Source organism: Dermacentor silvarum, chromosome 4 (assembly GCF_013339745.2).
Source record: "Dermacentor silvarum isolate Dsil-2018 chromosome 4, BIME_Dsil_1.4, whole genome shotgun sequence".
In the NCBI taxonomy this organism is placed as follows: domain Eukaryota; kingdom Metazoa; phylum Arthropoda; class Arachnida; order Ixodida; family Ixodidae; genus Dermacentor; species Dermacentor silvarum.
Window position 1 is genome coordinate 83109777 of NC_051157.2, and position 18001 is coordinate 83127777.

At 45.0% G+C, this 18001-nt stretch overlaps 2 protein-coding genes across 4 annotated transcripts in view; one reads left to right on the forward strand and one right to left on the reverse strand.

The window, feature by feature from the left end:
- Positions 1–13616, forward strand: part of LOC119450314 (sodium- and chloride-dependent glycine transporter 1) — a 122902-nt gene extending 109286 nt beyond the window's left edge. For all 3 annotated transcript variants that reach the window (XM_037713739.2, XM_037713738.2, XM_037713740.2), the window contains exons 13-14: positions 2139–2303; positions 6281–13616. In XM_037713739.2, the coding sequence (XP_037569667.1) occupies positions 2139–2303; positions 6281–6454 (339 nt within the window). In that variant the 3' untranslated portion in view covers positions 6455–13616. The remainder of the gene's footprint in view (positions 1–2138; positions 2304–6280) is intronic.
- Positions 13617–13685: 69 nt separating this feature from the next.
- LOC119450313 (uncharacterized) overlaps positions 13686–18001 on the reverse strand; it is a 33737-nt gene continuing 29421 nt past the window's right edge. Inside the window, exon 13 of the mRNA XM_037713737.2 lies at positions 13686–17147. Within this exon, the coding sequence (XP_037569665.1) occupies positions 16968–17147 (180 nt within the window). The 3' untranslated portion in view covers positions 13686–16967. The remainder of the gene's footprint in view (positions 17148–18001) is intronic.

Here is an 18001-nt window from a genome sequence, read left to right on the forward strand (position 1 = left end):
CTGGAGTGGCGCGGAACCCAGTTCGGCGGCGGCGAGATCCGCCGGAATAGCCCTTTCCGCGCCGATCGGTCTCGGACCAATTTTTGCGGCAGCTGCCGCCGGATTCCCTCACCGCGGACCAATCGGAGCGCGAGTAAGAATTTCGAAGATGGCGGCCGAGTCGGACGCGCGCGCGTTGTCGCAGTCGTGTCTGTCGCGACGTCGTAAATACTGATCGAATTGGTCCGAAACTTAATATTTGTTGTCACGAATAACAATACATCCGAACTTACTCTCTGTAGTACTCCACGTCGCGATCTCGCAGAAGGGGTAGTAGTTTGGTGGCGTGACCAAGCTTTTCGCGCATTTGCAAAGCAGCATGAACACACCATCGCCGCTGGCGTCGTCTCTTCTGCGAATGCTTCTGCGCGTCATGCATCGCCAGAAAGGTGCTTGCCAACAAGCCTAGCAGTACTGCCTCTTCTTGCTCAGGGTTCATTGTCGTTGCTTGCAGCGATGAGGCGCAAAAATAAAACCACGCGAACTCTACACGAGCGGAGATAACTGCGCAGTTTCGAGGCTGCGGGCACATCCGGTATATCCGGCGCTTGTTTGGAGGTTAGCGCTTTACACCGCAGATGGCGCTGTATCGCGTTCCGGCGGCGCGGTGGGCTAGCAGTGTGACCGGCGCGAATTTCGGCGGCAGGAGAATTCCGTTCGCTGTAGACGCCAGATTCCCCAGTGTGAACGTGCCCCAAGGGCCGGTCAGCACATGCGGTCAAAGAAAATTCAGAGCTCTTAACTGGGGCGTCCTTGAAATGGCACTTAAGTAAAATATTAAGTCGAGCTAAATTGAACGATTGTACTTGGTTTCATACATCGCGTGCAAAGCTGTGGAGGCTAGAGATACATTTTGTAGTGTCTGCGTTCTCACCAACAAATAGTTCTTTGACTTGGCCAGCAGTGAGGTGAAACTCTTCTTTATTATTGCGATAGCAATTATATGGGCACTACAGGCGAATTTATGCCGACGTTGTCACCGTCGGCGTCACCGTGAGGTTCCGCATACATTCAGGTATATGCATGCTATATACCAGGCCTTGTAATATGACATGCGATGTATGCGGGTTATATTGCACACCATTCCATCACTAAGGTTGCTCGTACCTGGTCTTACATTCTTGACAAAAGTGCTCCTCAGAATTTTGAAAATTGCAGTTCACAAACAAGTGCCGTGAAACAATACATCGACAGTCCATGCATCTTCTCAGATTTAAATATTGAAAGTGCGACAAGACACAATAACAGAGCTCAAACCTGAAAATGATGTATTTTATAGGCGCGGCTGTGCACAACCTCCAGGATCGACCAAGAAAAGAGGTTTAAAACATACCCGATACAGAAAAGTGGTGGTAAAGTCGCTAAAGAAGACGTTGGCTTTAATTAATAAATATAAATGAATTGTCCGTGGCAGTATTCAGAGGACCCCTAGCTCAACAGCTCGTTTTTACTTAGCTTACATAATCTTCAATTCATAGTGCCACTAGAGCTACGAGCCTTACACTTCGGGTATTATTCTAACATGTTGCTTGCATTAATTACTTCGATTTTATGGCGAAACTTTGATATTTTTTTATATTCAGTATTAGGGGAAAAATACCCTTAAAAAGGAACACTGCGTGCTAGCAGCTAATACGTTGTTCTAGGTCAATTTCTTTTTCGTTGTTTTCCTTTCGGATGTTTTTTTAATATTTATTTGCAGGCCATCGCGGCACCCTTACGTGCGTGCTTGCGCGAGCAGACGCCATCGGCCGCAGCGAAGCATATAAGACTAAATGCGCGGAGTGATACATTTTGGTGACTGAATTTCCTGCGTAGATTCTACAACGTTGCACGCTCAGTATGAAACGGAGTATAGTCTTCTGTAATAACGAATTCGTCATTCGTAGTGGCAACAGAGCTTTTAACAGAGACGTTACATCCCTAATTTTAATTCACAGATATACGACCATACGTCTGTTTACAGTGTGAATAGCTGTTTGCGCAAATTTATATTTCTCGGGCGATGAATGTTAAAAGCGGAAGCTGGAGTGAATTTAGTCCATATTCGTATGCACCCCTGCCGTAAATGCTGAGATCATTTATTCCTTGTTTCCCAGTTCATCCTGATCTTCAACATCATGGAACACTCTCAAGCGAAAGGCAAGGACTACCCACCTTGGGCCATCGGCGTCGGCTGGACCATCGTGTTCATACCGTTAGTCACCATTGTCGTCCTCATGATCATCAAGCTCTGCTCGGTGCCTAAAGGCAGCCTGGGACACGTAAGTCATTCACCTATATTCACACTACGGAAGACGTACTGTTTAGCACGCTCCAAGATTTTTGATGAGAAAGTGCTCGGCTCTCCCTAATGAAGCTAACCGTTTGTTAACAGCCGCACACTGAAGCGACAAGTAATTAATTTGTTCCACCTGTTCTATTAAAACGTTGCTTGTGCAGTCCGATATTTCGACATGTTTTGAGTTCCAACAAAATTTATTGAAGTTTATCTGCGGTGCTCGAATAGTGAAATTTCCTACTGAAATGAAATTCGAATATTTCCAAAAAAACAACCTCCGAATATCGAATCGAGTATGGGATATCTTTCTGTTTCTAAACAAATTAAACTTTAAAGTTTACGTGAAACCTGCTTGATAAAAAAAGAGGCTTATTTACCTATGCATACCTGCCAGTTTCTATAATTTTGTCGTGAAATTCCCGATCTGCAGAGCTTGTTTATGGTTCTCATGGTGACGCCAGCAATTTTACGATTTTCTAATTTTCATTTGGTTTAGTTCAGAATTAATTTGAGAAGAATGCAGAGACAGTCGCTAGACAACATTTCAGAGCCTGGTTTTTCAGACTTATCGGTCAACCAGATCTACCCACAGCAGCGAGACCATTTAGTGCATAAAGGCAGCTGAAATTTTGTCCGCCGTTACGGCAATATTTCGTGAACAATCTTAGTAAGCATTACGCAGAGACGCAGATAATTCCTGCTGCCACAATTAGGGTCGAGTGCCTGTTCAGTGCACCCCTACAGAACAGTATGTGAATCTTTAATGAGCATTCAACGTGTTGAGCAAACAAACAGCCTTTAGTGTACTTCGCCAAAATTTAGCTTTTCTTTGATTCGACACTAGCACTTTCCATATTCCAAGTTTGGCAGGTCTGCATATGATACTTGCATGTAATGCCGTTCGTAACCGGACGTCTAGTCAGAAGTCTGTAAACGAGAAACTGAATTTTCGTTATCTGACGAACTATGACAGTAATAAAACAAGTGAGCAGCACGTCACCCGATGCATGTAAAGTGTTGAGTTTGTCGAAGGTGAAAATTACAAATATGAAGGAGCCTAATTCATTTTTTTTTCCCGCAACACGTTATTCGTTACGGCGGACACCAGAATCGAATCGTAATCGTATCTAGTCAGTGCTGAGTGCATGTTAATTTGCCAGGTGTATCGGCACCGGCATAATTGTTCGTCATATATACCGGCATGATGTGTGCCACTAAAAGGGGCATTCAGCGCACTGTTATGCTCCCTAGCACTCTTCTATGTGCACTGCGGGAGAACGCTATGCTGAACAGCTGTGTACCTCACTGGCGCATTTCAGCGACGGCTATCTCAAAGTTGGTGCTCCTTCCAATTTCTTAATAAAAAATGCATGTCCATTGATAGGCATTCATTAAGCACTAAATTGCTTTCGTTTCAAAAAGAATGAACGCTTTCGTAAGTTCTCACCTTAAAATAAAGTTTGCTTTCATTTCATTAACCAGCTCATCTGAAGTAAGCCGCCGCGAATTAGGTGCTTTAAAAGAAATCAAGCCCTATATCTATTGCGCAATACTGAATAGCCTTTGTCGGTCGTGTATTTTACGTCGCGTAATATTGAAACCGCGGAAATATGGCCTCGCTACACGGGAAACAGTTGCCTCACTGCAAGCGCTCGCCACGAATGTTTCTCGTTTCCCGTCATTATATTGTCTTCACCCGCTAGGTGACCTGCACTACTTAATCTTTGTCAGTGTGTCTTCCAAGCGACGAGCATGGAAGGTGAGCCTTGATTCTAGTTAGCTTTGCTGCCTTCAAAGACTGAGAACAAATGTTTATTGCGAAATTATGCCACCGCGTTGAAAAGCATAAAGGGAACTGTCTACCGGTGCGTCGTCTTTTATAAATAGGATTCACGCGGATGAAGGTTGCAACCCTCGTTTCCACACCACTGCCAACTTTCCGCGGCTATCAAGACTGGCATCTCTCTTGGAAAGCAGCTTTCTGGCACACACCGCATGTCTTACATTGCCAGACGGGGTAGTTGACATATATGGCTTGTAAAGTAAGTGCCAAATCACCTTATGTAAAATGGCATTTTGCTCTCTCGCGTGTTGTAGGCCTTTGCCCTTTCCATTGGGAGCCACTGTCACATTAGCGACCGTAAACCGCAAATCCGCAAATTAATCTGATGCGACACATTTATCTTTTTCTTACTTAATTGAGCACATTATGCTCATTGTCATGCTCGCAAAGCAAGATGATGGTGCTTAGCTGCTAATACGCGCAATTCTATATTATTTCCTTCAAGATTTTCACGAACACTGCTCATCAAATCCCAGGAAATCACAACAATGAGTGCTCGAAGTTTTTCTGATATTTGTAATGCTGTGGCTTAGGCTTACTGTGTATATAATTGCAGCCATTAATCTAAAGAACATATTTCAATCTTCGAATGATCATTTATAAAATTCTAGTGAAAATTCGGTTCTTGAACACTGAAGTGCAGATTACTTTACATGCGCCGGAGAGAATCGGCTATGTTATAGGATTAATTGCGCAAGATCAGCTCACCCATAGCGGCGAAGTCCGTGCGCTAACAGCTGGATACACCGGACAACTATTAAAGGCCACTATGGGTGCAAACGGCCACTATTTCATTCTATAAATACTATAAATACTATTTCATTCGTTTGCGTGGTATATATCCTCCACAAATATGAAATCATTCGTCGGCATCTCGTACAGTCGGCAAAGCTCGCCTTTGAAAGCAAACAGACGATGTCGGCTGCATAAAAACAAAACAATTGATGTCTTATGGAGAACTTTTAACAGCCGTTCGGGCTTAAACTAAGCTTCTCTAAAGGAGACCTCACCTTTGTTTTTGTCTTAGTTTCAAGTGGCCTTCACATTGAAGGAAATATTCAACGTGGTCGGTGAGCCAGTTTAATTGATACTAAAAAAGAATTTTAAAGAAGTACTGACGTGACAACTTGTATAGTTGTCCTTTTTTATTTTTTGAGGGGGAAATGTCTTTAAAATAGGTCAGAGAAGGTCGCTTGCTAAAACCGCAGGCAACGAAATCACATTATGTCATTATCGCTTACGCATTTGCAGCCGTACAACCAACGCGCCTTACTTTGGTATTGTGTCGAGATAACAAACCATTACTCGATCTTTCATGAGTAGCGTGCTCAAATGGCGCAGTTGTAGCGCTACACATCGCGCTGGCTAGGTGATTAATAAATCACGCAGGCTAGGTGAGTATTTGTCACCACCTTTTCAAAGGGGAGGCCATTAAATCATCCGCAGCAGCAGCATTACGCCATCAGAGCTAAATTAGGCTTTCGCTCGGCGGCAACAGAGGCATAGCTCGGTAGTACATTTGTCGATCCGAGCGGCAGTAGTCACGTTTGAGAGAGCTCACTCTGCCATAGAGGGTATAATCCATCAAACTCAAACCTGTGCTCATCAAAAGTTATAGGGCTTACAAGTGCGCGATTTGTTGCAGACATTTGACAGTTGCTCGGCTATGGCGTCCCCGTGTTCGACACGTAGGTTCAAGAATTTGCGTGAAGAAAGTCGGGCAGCAAGGCGGAGGGATGCCAATTCGCGCCCTCCATCTTTGACCCCGGCGGGCCCACTACGAGTAGGGAGTGAGCAGAAATGGAAGACTAGACCGTAGGACCCCACTAGCTGTATCATAAGTTAAGCGTCTAACCTTTGTAATGGATGAATAACTATCACTCCTGTATCGGTTAACTTCATTTCGGTACCCTAGTCTACAACATCAACAGCATGGACGTCTTAAGACGTTTCACGCACCCCCACTATGGCTGCGTTTCCGGTACAGCCAATGCGACATTTTTTTTAAACTTTTTCACATACTACTCTTCTTATTCTACCCTGCTAAACCAGGCCTAGCAATTAGGCCCAGCAATTAGGAGCGAGTGTCTTCATTCTGGCTTCTCTCTTTTGCGCAGCGTGTGGCCGTCACCATGAGGCCCACCGAGGGCTGGGGGCCGGCGCAGACGCAGCAGTCACTGAGGCCCGACGTCACGGATGAGAATGGTAGCATGAACGGCGGTATCGGGCGCGAGAACTCCTTCGACAACCCCTCCTTCAACGTGACTTACACGTTCGAGACGACTATCTGATGACTGCAGGACCTCTGCACCTCCCTGCGAAGCAAGAGCAGGGCTAACGACTGAGTCCGAGCCGCCTCCAGGGCGGCTAACCGGACACAGCGGCCGAGGTGCAGACGGGCGCATCCGCGCTTCAATCAAAGCCGATGACTGAGGAGCATCGAGTTGGACACGGTCCCTACCCAACTCTCCACTATGGTTCAACTTGAGAACTCGTGTGGACACTCGGTGCCAGGTGACACGGGTGCGGCGCCAGGGTTTGACGTTTACGGGAACGCCGCTTAAGGTTCAGGATGTGATGAAGCAGCATGTTTCTTCGCGAACGCTTTGTTTCGTTGGCGGAGGATGTTGGCCGGACGTAGGAAAAGGTGTGTCAGATTGCGCTCCTTTTATCCTTGCCAGGTCACGCACGTGAGCAGCCGTGAGACCTTGATTGGCGACTCCGCGGAGTTCACCTTTTCGAGCTGTTCTATAGAGAGGTCGGGAAGCCGAAGAACACTCAGTAGGAAGGTTAAGCCGAAGCCATAACGTTATATTTTCACGCAGGCTCAACGAAGGAAGAATGTCGTTCCCTTACTTAACGCGTGTCAGCATTTTAGTGAGAAAAACAGTATGTCCTTGAAAATTTCGTTTAGCAATGACTTCCTAGAATGAGGTGAATGTAGGAAAGGTTATAACTCTCTAACCACGTGTGTCATTTTCATTTTTACTTAGATACTGATGTCGGACTCTGTTCGCTCGGCGGTATTGTTTTATGGGATTTCGAACTGAACTCTGGCGTGTAAATACCTGCATTTCTCTTTTTATTTTCTCATTGTGCGCGAACGTGTGGCTCTGTTTCCCGGTGAAGCAACCATCACGCCGCGAGTATTTTCTTGCTGACCTCAAGTTGTCTCTGATCTCCTTACTGTACTTTCAAGCTGCGAGAATGTCTTTGAGCCCGTCCATCTTAAGGGCTTTTCACTTATAGGCAACTCCTCTAAGATGGACCGAGCCAAAAGCAGCGTTTCACACGCATTTGTAGCGATACAACATTACGTACAGTACATGCCAGCTGAGAATCCTCACATTCTCATGGTTTCTCAACAACCACAACATGTTGGGCACATTCCAGAGAAAATGACGTCAGCAAGCATTTCGACCGCCTGTCGCCGCTAGCGGCGTATGCTTGTGATCCTGATGTTCATACGATATCTCTGTAACATATAGCATCGTCAAGAATGACATGAAGTTTATTTCTCCCAACACAGCACTGCTTGTACAAAACGGTATATTGTTGATAGCCTGCTTATTTATTCGTTCGCCGTCGCTCTTGTTGGATGATTAACGGTTGAGTTTAAGAAATCTATGTGACGCCCCTTCAATGAAGGCACCATGTCGTCGTCGTGTATGCATGTGGTTTTCTTTTCTCGCCCGAGACAATGTTTGCTGGTGTGAACAAATGATCCTGTGCTTATGTATCGCACTTAATTTGCTTCATTTTGCTAAGAGAGGACGAATACTCACCGACATACTGCTAGACTTAGAGAAATCGTACGCTGAACCGCTTAGTTGGTGTTACATTAGTCGTGTATTATGTGTAGTTTATGATGATGTTGTGGCCGTTCCGAGTAACTGGTGGTATAGAATGTGATCGCAGAATCCTTGTGACGAGTTTTTGTCATGAAGTGTGATTCCTCGAGTTGTTGACGCGTAGCATAGTGTATCGAGTTATAGCTTTGTAAGAAAAAAAAGTGAAACTTGCAAAACTGATGAAGTGCTTGACATTGTACATTGAGACAAGAAGTTATTTTGCATAGTTAACATTTTTGTAGAGCATAGCACATAATTTCTGGAGCGGAGTGCTCCGCCGCTAGAGGCCTCCGTCGATGAACATGCACGATCGCTGCCATCTGATAATGCGCATGGCAGCGCGTAGCGCTAAGTTTTATCTGTACGGGTTTTTGTTGCGCCGCATGCGTTCTGCTAGCAATTTGAAATATCTGCGTTAGTCATTCCAAGTAAGTGTTCAATGTTCCATTGCTCCTCGCACGTAGACTCCGAGATCCGTAGTTCATTCTTACTTTGTCCGCTCTGTTAAAGATTTTGTTCGCGTGCTCGCAAATGGAATTTGTTTTCATTAGAGCATTTAATAACGCTTCACAATATTCAACTCATGGATTTATGTGGTACCAGTATTTTAAGAATATTAAGGGCTTTGTTTTTCTTTTCTTATTGGTTTTGTTCTTTTTCGCGGGTTCGGGGCTTAGTACATGGCAGGTTACGCTTGTTGCCGTCAAACTAGTACGATTAGTATGAGTGGTAAGAAATGAATCGAGTGGCTGTAATACCGTTTTACCAGCCGTGAAAGTCGTGTGCACTAGTCAGCAGTAGCCCACTCAATGGTTTCTCACTGCAGTTTCGCGACCTTTCACTGTGTTACCCGGTCGGAGTTATTGGCCTTAGGGTGTTAAAAATTAAGTGATGTAAGTATCCGAAGCGCAATGGTTTGTCCCTTACTAGGGCTTCGAACCTTAGCCCGGAAACTCGTCTGCAGAAGGACTCAGCGGTGATCTCTGCCCCAGCGACGGGCGACTGATTCCTGGATTCGGCGTGTATATGTCTTTCCTCACAAAATTTTTCGGGGGAATACTTGTTTTCTGCGTGTGCTAAGAGCAAAATAATGCTCCCTGTGGCGCCTGCACTTCCTGGTGATACACGCCCATACCACTTTACCGCACCGGCGTGAGACTCGCGAATATGTAGAATGTGCCTAAACACTAGCCTGATGACTCTGTGTAACGCTCAGCATATGTGGTCGTAGAACACTCGAGTGTAAATAGTGTACATTAGTGTGTTAGCTGTACGTGTCTACCACGCTCTGATTCCATTTCTCTCACTCTCTCTCGATCTCGGTGAAACCAGCATGTCAGAGGCAGGACATCACGTGTACATTACGTGTATAGAGAGTAATTTTATGGGGTCGGCGCTCAGTTGACTGGGGCGCAGGGTTGACAACTCTGTGTGCATTTGTCTTTATTACTTCTTTTTGTCGCTAACCAGGAGGAGGGTGTACACATTTTTTCCCCTTTAATCTTGAGCTTTGTGGCACACGGGCACGTCACATGATGAGTTGGTTGCAGGGCTGACAGGCAGTGAATGAATTCTTGTGAATCTTGCGGGCAGTGAATGAAAGGTAGCAAGAGTTAGTAGAGCTTAGTTTGTGTCTTGCGGGCAAGGGACTACCAGTGAGCTTCGCAACACGTGTACCTGCCGTGTCTACAAACTGTCTGATCTTATTTCAAGCAAACCGTGTGACAAGCAATAGTTAAAAACTGTCGGAGCCGCGTATTTAAAAAAAAATTATTTCTGTTGTCAGTGATTGTGTCCACATTCGGTCGTTATGGTTTCCTCGTGACTTCGACGACGATTCTGAGATTTGTTGCAATCCTTAACTGTGCGGCGAAAGCCATCATGTATGAGCTTAGAAGGATTATGAGATAAGTTGATAAAATAAAATGAATTGTAAATGAGGAAATGGACAGCATGGTAACTGTGACACAAAATGTTTTCACAGTTAATAGTTTTTCTTTGCGATCGGCATAATAAGCAGATTGAAGTGCAAGCGCAGCCGTTAACAGTTTGCAGAAAAACCTCACATGCTAGATCTACAGACGAAATCAGTCTTCGACAGCCTACCGTGAGGTGCATAATGGTCAGCACTGTTCTGACAAACTCAATTGTGCGTTTATTACAGTACAGTGATCTGACAGTTGTTCAGTAGTTACGCGCTGACGCTAATAAGAACTCGTCACACTGAGCGTATGAGAAAATTCGTGCATCAAGCGGCAAACGTTCGTCAAGCCTAAAGATCTCAAAACGAGAAATTCCAGCTTGTGAACAAACCACTATCGAATGTGCCCGAGAGGCTGGTGGCGTACCAACTTCGAAAATGCTTCGGACTGCTTTCGATAGGTTGCTTGGTTTAGTTTATTACGTGCTGCATTGTCGGCGCTCTGGCCCGAAGAAAGAAGGGCGCGATATTGTTTCACGGTCTAGCGCTCTTGTAGTCACGTCATTTAGCCAAATACAGTTCAATCTCTACTCGTTTAGTGCCGCAGCACCTCCGCGAAGCGTATCCAAAACACCACGCCCACTTGAGCTCGTAATGTTGCTGCTCGGAACCCGGACTCTGTAAAGCAATATCAGCAGCGTCAAAAACGAAACATTGGGCAACGGCTGTCATCTCCCGTACCGATGCTGTTGCGTTGGCTGGTCAATCAAGCTGTGCCGTAGTTGTGTAACACGAGTCTTGCCGAAGCCATCTTCTAGGGCACGCCTACTTCAGCCCTTTCCTATTTCTCCTCCTCCTCCTCCTGGAATATAGTCTTTCATGAGGGGCGCGACGAGCGGCGATGTTTCGCCAGCGGGAGGGGCCCGCGCTGTGACGGGCCCGCGGGCAGTCGGGATCGATCTCCTTCCGTCTTATATACTGTCGTACCTAACACTCGCTTCACAACACTCATTGCCGCATCAGATTCGAACGCATGCGCATACTCCGTCTCTCCCCGTGTCCAGTGCGGCGTCGACGTCGCCGCCGTGCGTGCCGGGCAGCCCGCTTCCGAGATCTGCACTGAAGGGGTGACCTCCGAGATGACCGCACGACTGCTCGTAATTTCGGAGGCCATACTTAAAGGGATGCTAAAGAGAAACTAATTGGAGTTCAGACTTGTAGGTTGCATGTATTTTTCGAAACACTGGATTTTAATCTCGAGGGGGAATGTGGTGTGGTTAGTGGAAGAGAGAGTGGAAACTAATTTTTTCCATTTGAATATGTCGCACCAAGCCAAGCCGCTTGATCACGACAATTAGGAAGTTTCGGATTTCATTCTATTGTTGCACTTTCGGACTTCAAGTTTATGAACGTTTTCCTGCTTGCATTTGCTCACCTTCACGTGCAGTATAATTTTCGTTAGTTGAGAAATAATCCACCATTCTCAGAACGACGAAGTCAAAATTTATGACGTCGCGGTACCTTCCTGCAGACATTTTCAATCAGCAGTCGCCCCCGCGATGGTTTTTGCGTCCATTACAGCTTATCAACCATCCGCTTACTGTACGAGTAATAAGTGTAGTACTCGAGATTTCAGCGTGCTCATCAAGCTTCGCGCAAAATTTCTCTTTGGCCTCCCTTTAAGCTGAAAGCTCACACTAGCCACCGGATTTTGCTCGCCGCGCTGATGAGAGCTCAGTGTAGGACTGCCAGTTGTTGGTGCAGATGTTGGCGTCTTTGCGCGTCGTTGGGCTTGGTGACAGCGTTCTTGGCGGAAGCGGCTGTCCGACAACAGTTATTGTAAAGAAAAAATGAAAGTCGTCAGTTAGCACGGGTGCGAATTTGGCGCTGTAAAGCTTACGTGTACCTTGTACCAGTGGAGGCGAGAACAGCATTTATGGTTGGACTTTCAATTTGAAATTGGTCATTTCACTTTCAGTCATAGAAAACAGTGTTTCGTGTTCGCCCTCATAGTGTGTTTCGCAGTGAGCGAGTAGCTCACTGTAAACGTTGGTAGCCAAACTCATCTGACCTCCATAAGCGAATATATATATATATATATATATATATATATATATATATATATATATATCAACCCAGCTTAGTTATGGTAACTAGGTTAAACAATACCGATTATATCTAACCCTACAGTGTTTTCGTACACCACAGCGGATTTGCGAAAATTCTCGAGATAACCTCCATGAACTTATCTTTCTCTTTAATTACCCGCTATGAAACACTTCATTTAAGTCTATTCAACGCTCACTTACAATCGTGTTTGCGTACTCTAAAGAGCTGTTTGCTTCCCCAGCTTTATTTCGCTCATCCGGTGCCTCGGTTCTGCCTCGGTCACGTGGAGTATCCCAGCGTTGTCTTCTCGCCTGTGACGCAACAAGGTGACGTCATCAGCCGCGCTCGCCGCTGCAGCCTTGTTCGCGACGCAAGGAGCGACGAGCACTCATTGAGGACAGCACGAGACGTGTAAATAGGCAAACACCACAAGGCGGTCGCACGCAATATATGGACGGAACGCAAGGTGTCCTTGCTGGATCGTGTGATAACGTGTACATAGACCTTTGAGCTCACCGTCAGCTACAATTAGAGTGAGTACCGCGCCGAAGTGTGTAGGCTGAAGGCACCTCGCTTGTTTTTTTGGTGGATATTTTGCTGCAGCCCCACCGGGACGATTCCGTATGCATTTCCATATAATTGAGTCGAAGTTCTTGGGCTATTCGGTACACGATTTTTTTTTTGTAACCATAAGTTTAGCGCGAAGTACATGATCTCACACGCAAGAAGACACTGGTCGAATGCCGATAGCTATTTGTCAGTTGTCAAACAGTTTTAGTTACCGCTCGTCCTTCGTCTTTTTGTTGTAGGGGTCGTTTGCTTCGCACATAAATCATGTAAAAAAATCATTTTCACGTGTATTTCAGGCTATTCGCACGGAAAAATTCATAAATTTACACGGATTCCACGACATTCCCGCATGAATAGTACAGGAAACTGCGATAATAATGCATACGAAACCGTTTTGGTGTGGGGAGGTATACCTGTGAAATATATATAGATATATATATATAAAGACCAGGTCGTTGACTGTTTTTGAGAGTCTCTAACGGAGATATAGAACGTTGGAAATTTGAAGTGACACTAAATGCAAGAAGTTTATTTTTGAAGAGTGCTCTCGTTACGTCTAGCGGGTTTCATTCGCGCAAGTATATTAATGTTCATTGTCTTAAAGTTTAAATTAGTGTTTCTTTTGGGCGGCCACCTGTTCACACGCTTCTGTAGGTTTCTAAACAAAGTGATCGGCGCAATTTCGTTTAGCTTTTTTATGATTCATTAAATACTTTCTTGTCCGGCTGGATTGTGTAAAATAAACTTTTCATGTAAAGTCTTAATTCTTTCACATTCGCAGTACTTCACCGACATCAATCGCGATTGGTGGACAGATTGGTCGCGAATGTCATGCTCGTTTTATGCCGCTGCGATTAAGTTCTGTTTCTCTTGAAAAGAGGTGCCTTTTGTGACTCTGTGTGAGCCAGCGTTGCTGTTGAACCGCTGTGAGCACATGTACATTGGAAATGATACATCTGTACCTTGCGTTTGATAGCTGAATAAAAGAAGACAAAAAAAGAAGTCTGGTCAATGTCATACATTTCAAATGGAAGTTTTCGCAGATGGACAATCATTCAACACAACAAGAGCAGCCAGGAAGAGTTTATTTTACACAGTTAATGAAGGTGCTCGTGAGTACAATCAATGATAAGGTGCCACCCGTTCACCCCGGTCTGACACGCCGGCCAAACGAACCAGCGTTTTCCCCGTCCATACGGCAGACCTTCGGCGGGCCTCGTATGCTGTCTACAAGAGCGCGGCTGTACCATTGCAAAAATAAGCAATGATTTGTTAAGCTGAATGCGTTCTTCTGGGTGCATGAACATGCTAATGACCACTAAGAAACATCTTCATGGCTTATAGGGGAAGTAACATTGCAATAACATCAACGGCTGAAACGCTTATAGGCGTTTCAGCTCCTGAAACGCCTAAAGCGCCTTAGCGGCTGAGAAACGCCTATAGGCGTTTCAGCCGCAGAGCAGCGGACTGCACATAGGTCTATGCTTTATTAGTGGAAGATAGCAACATCGGACAACAAAGTCGTCGGCATAAGTCAGACGCTTATTGGGATGTAACCAGCTAATTTGCGCTCCAGCGAATAAGGGACCGAATGTCGTCTTTCAAAGCTCGTGGTCAGCGTGTCCGTATAGGCTGCATGTGTCTTTCCACGGTGAAAGAAGCCGCGAGCACGCGTAGAATCACAAAAATCACCGCGTAAAATGTCGCCAATGAACAATAATTTTTGAGTGCGCTTGTTGCGATGAACTGCTCAGTGTTATTTTGTACTGCGCAGTGTTATTTTGTATAATTATTTTTATTGAACGCACATGCGTTCAGGCGACGGCCTATGTTACGTCTGTCCCAGTGCAGAGACGTGCTGATTATGTGTCAACGAGTGGTGTATCGTGATCCTTACAATGAAAAATGGCTGTGTTCAAAAAGAGAGGGATAAGTACCTACGCTATAGGGACAGTGCTACAAACGTGCCTGTTAGACCTTTACCCTGTCTATTAATTTCATTTCTGCATGTGACATGTTCACCTTTCTCTGTCGGTCTAAGCTTTATTTGAAATGTCTGGAAAATGGGTTATGACAATGCAGTTGTATTAAACAACCACCATATAAACTACTATGATTCCCTTGGTACTAGCAACACAGCGAGACGGTGGATGAGTTAGGCTTGCGGCACCATTGACGAACTTGAAAAGGTAAGCAGTAACACCCATACTAACGCAGTGCACAGATATGCTGCTTCGAATACTTCAAAACTGTAAGCACGCCATCTATGTTCTTACAACTGCTTGTGTGAACGACTACGGAACTTCAAAGAAGAAGAGTGTGATACGAGGGGACAGATTATTGTTATTAGCAAACATATAAAGCCAGCAGGCAATGAAACCAAGGAAAACATACAACGAATTGCCTGTTCTAATTAAGATGTATAAGTGATAAATTAGATGGAAATTAAAGTGGGCGAGAAAACAATTCGCCGCCGGTGGGCGACGAACCCACGTCTTCTCATTACGCGTGCGGTGCTGTTACCAATTGACCTACAGCGGCGCCGTTTTCTCATCCACTTTATCGGGCATTATACTGTACTATATGTACTAGATCTAGCCTTGGGAGTGTTAGCGCCACAATTCAGAGCCATAGCGGCAGATGTTGAGCATCCTTTCTACCTCGGGCGTCACGTAATACATGAACTTGGGAGAATGCAACTGGCCAATAAACGTATGACACCTGAAGGCATCAAAGCTGTCGGAATCTAGGTCATCGCTATGTAGTGAACGAGAAGAAGGGGCACCGAGGGGGCCAGATTTTTGTTAGTGAAGACCATGGGAAGCCAACAGACAACGGAAACAAGGAAAGCATAGGGTAAACTAGTTGTTCCTAATTGAAATGTACAAACTATAAATTAAAGGGAAATGTAAGTAGACGAAAAAACAACTCCATTGTGTTTTTGATTTCGCACTTGGGTTGTGCTCACCCTGATGGGGTTGTACTCTCTCCCTCTCTCTTCGTTTACCTTCTATCTTTACCTTTCCCACCAGTGCCGGGCAGCAAACCGGATATTCTCATCGGTTTAACCTCAATAGTTTTTTTTTTCTTCTCATTTATCCCTCTATTTGTCAAAATGCAACTCTCAAAAGCATTTTCAACCTAAGGAAAACAAAAAGTAATGCTACAATCGCACAATTAATTTTGAAAGGTTCTGAAGATGTTCTCGCTTTCCATATTTATCGCCCCAACGGCAATGATCGAGTTTACATCCAGCATGGATTTGTTCACTTTGACGTACCTTCTAATTTGACTTGTATTTACGTGCCAACAATAAGTAAAAAACGCGAGAGTTCGTCCGTTTGTCTCAAGTCCATCCTGATTTATATGCTTTCACTCGGAATATAATAGACCATGGTCACTAAAATGTCTTGCTAAATATTTCCTAACAACTTTGGGCATAGTTACTCAACGCCTTGATTATACAGTGTCTGCGTGTTTACACTGGCGTTATCAATGAAACGTGAGAAGCTGCAGGAGTGTAATCGACCAGTGTGACCAGATCCTGTTCTAGTGACAAAGTGTCTAGTATGGTGATCTCCGGTATCCTTTTCTTCAGTGAGTGATGTTGCTTTAGGGTGGTGTTTTTTTCCATCTCGTAGGAACACAACTGACACAAACTCATAAAAAAACGGGTGAGCAAAGTCTGCTGTTGTTACTGCACACGCGCACCTACCGCTACTGTAACATCATAGTTGCTTCTCACTTACAGATCTCAATTTATACACTTTACACTGATGACGTCATAATTAGTAAATAGTGCAAAGCCACTATCCACCTGATTTGTCGACGGGTAATGGCGACACTGATGTGTTCAGCAAATACTTGAAATCGGTATCCATGACGGAGACAAGATTCATTCCATTCATGCAGCATGCGCGAGAGTCAATTTTGTTCTCAATGTTAGTTCAACGCTTTGCAAAAAAAAAAAACAAGAAAAAAATGCAAATTCATTAGCACTCGAAGTGCACATAATACGGAGCTTCATGAACCTCCCTCAGGCACACGTCTGCAGCCCACTTTACTGCTTAACCAAATCTATACCAGTGTTTGAACTGAAGATCATCCCTTACATGTACTAGAAATGCAATACGACTGAAAATATCAACATGCTCTACCCTGACCTTAGTGTTTATGGGACAAAGCCCTTTGCAATGCCCTCGAACCCAAATTCCGAGCATGCGCTGTTTTGAATCCGCGCGCTCTCTGGCCGCTTCAGCAGCTCTAATAGCTGTGACTCCTATCTGCATAGCATACGCTGAAACAGAGCCTGCTGCGTGGGCACACCGAACACGTTTGTGTCTTCGCTCAGCCTTATGCGAAGCTCTCGCCGTTCTGCATCCTCTGTGCTACGCTGAACTTCCGCAGCTCGCCGCGGATGGCGCTGAGCATAGCTTGGGTCGAATCTCGGACGCTAGAAGTCACGGGAGATTGTTCACCAGGATCTGTTCTCCGGGAAGACACGGAATCGTCGTCCCGGCTTAACCTGCAATCCTGTGAGAAAAGTTTGCAAGCAGGACAGCTTAGCGACGCATTGCGCAGCAGGAGAAAATGGAGGCTGATTTCTTTTACTTTCTCACGGCTAGTACTTCAGCGGCTAGAGTCACAGTTTTATTTTTGCATCCGTATACTATTCATCCTGCAGAGAATAAACATGAAGTGGGAAGGTTCAGCGGGAGGTCTGAAAACCGCGGTGGGTTTAGGTTTTCTTCACCTTTTTCAGTAATTTTGTTTTTATATCTAGTCACACGCGTATAAAAATGTGTTGGAGCCTTAAGAAGACAGCACCTCTTTATTTGATAAGATATTACTAATGAAAAGGAATAGGGCGCAGCTAGAAGCGCTTCAGCAAAATATTTTTTGCTATCCAGTTAACGGTGGAGTTACACCATTTAACTTGCGGCTGAGGGCTCCTTCTATGCACCAAGTCTCCGTACGATTTAAATAACGACAGCATATTGACCCGGAACAGCCGTCACACTGTGGTTGCACTGAAGAGGAGGAAGACGACGTGTTCCCGCTTGATATAGCGTCGCCATCTTGACCTCCGTTGGCTTCCGTGTAAATAAATTGTAAACAGCCTTGGACATCAGATACACGTAAAATTATTTGGTGGAGGTGGACGTTCCCCCTATTAAGGTCATTTACGGCGTTGGTGCTGTTACTATGGCTTATTGCTACCGAGCATAAAGTTTCTAGCTTAATTCCCAGGGATGGCGGCCACATTTCAATGGTGAAGAAAGCAGAAACGCTCGTGTACACTGAATTTGGGGCATGTTACAGTAACGATCTAGTGAAAGTTAATCCAGAAAAAAAAACATTGTTGGGCCTCTCATGGCCAGAAATGT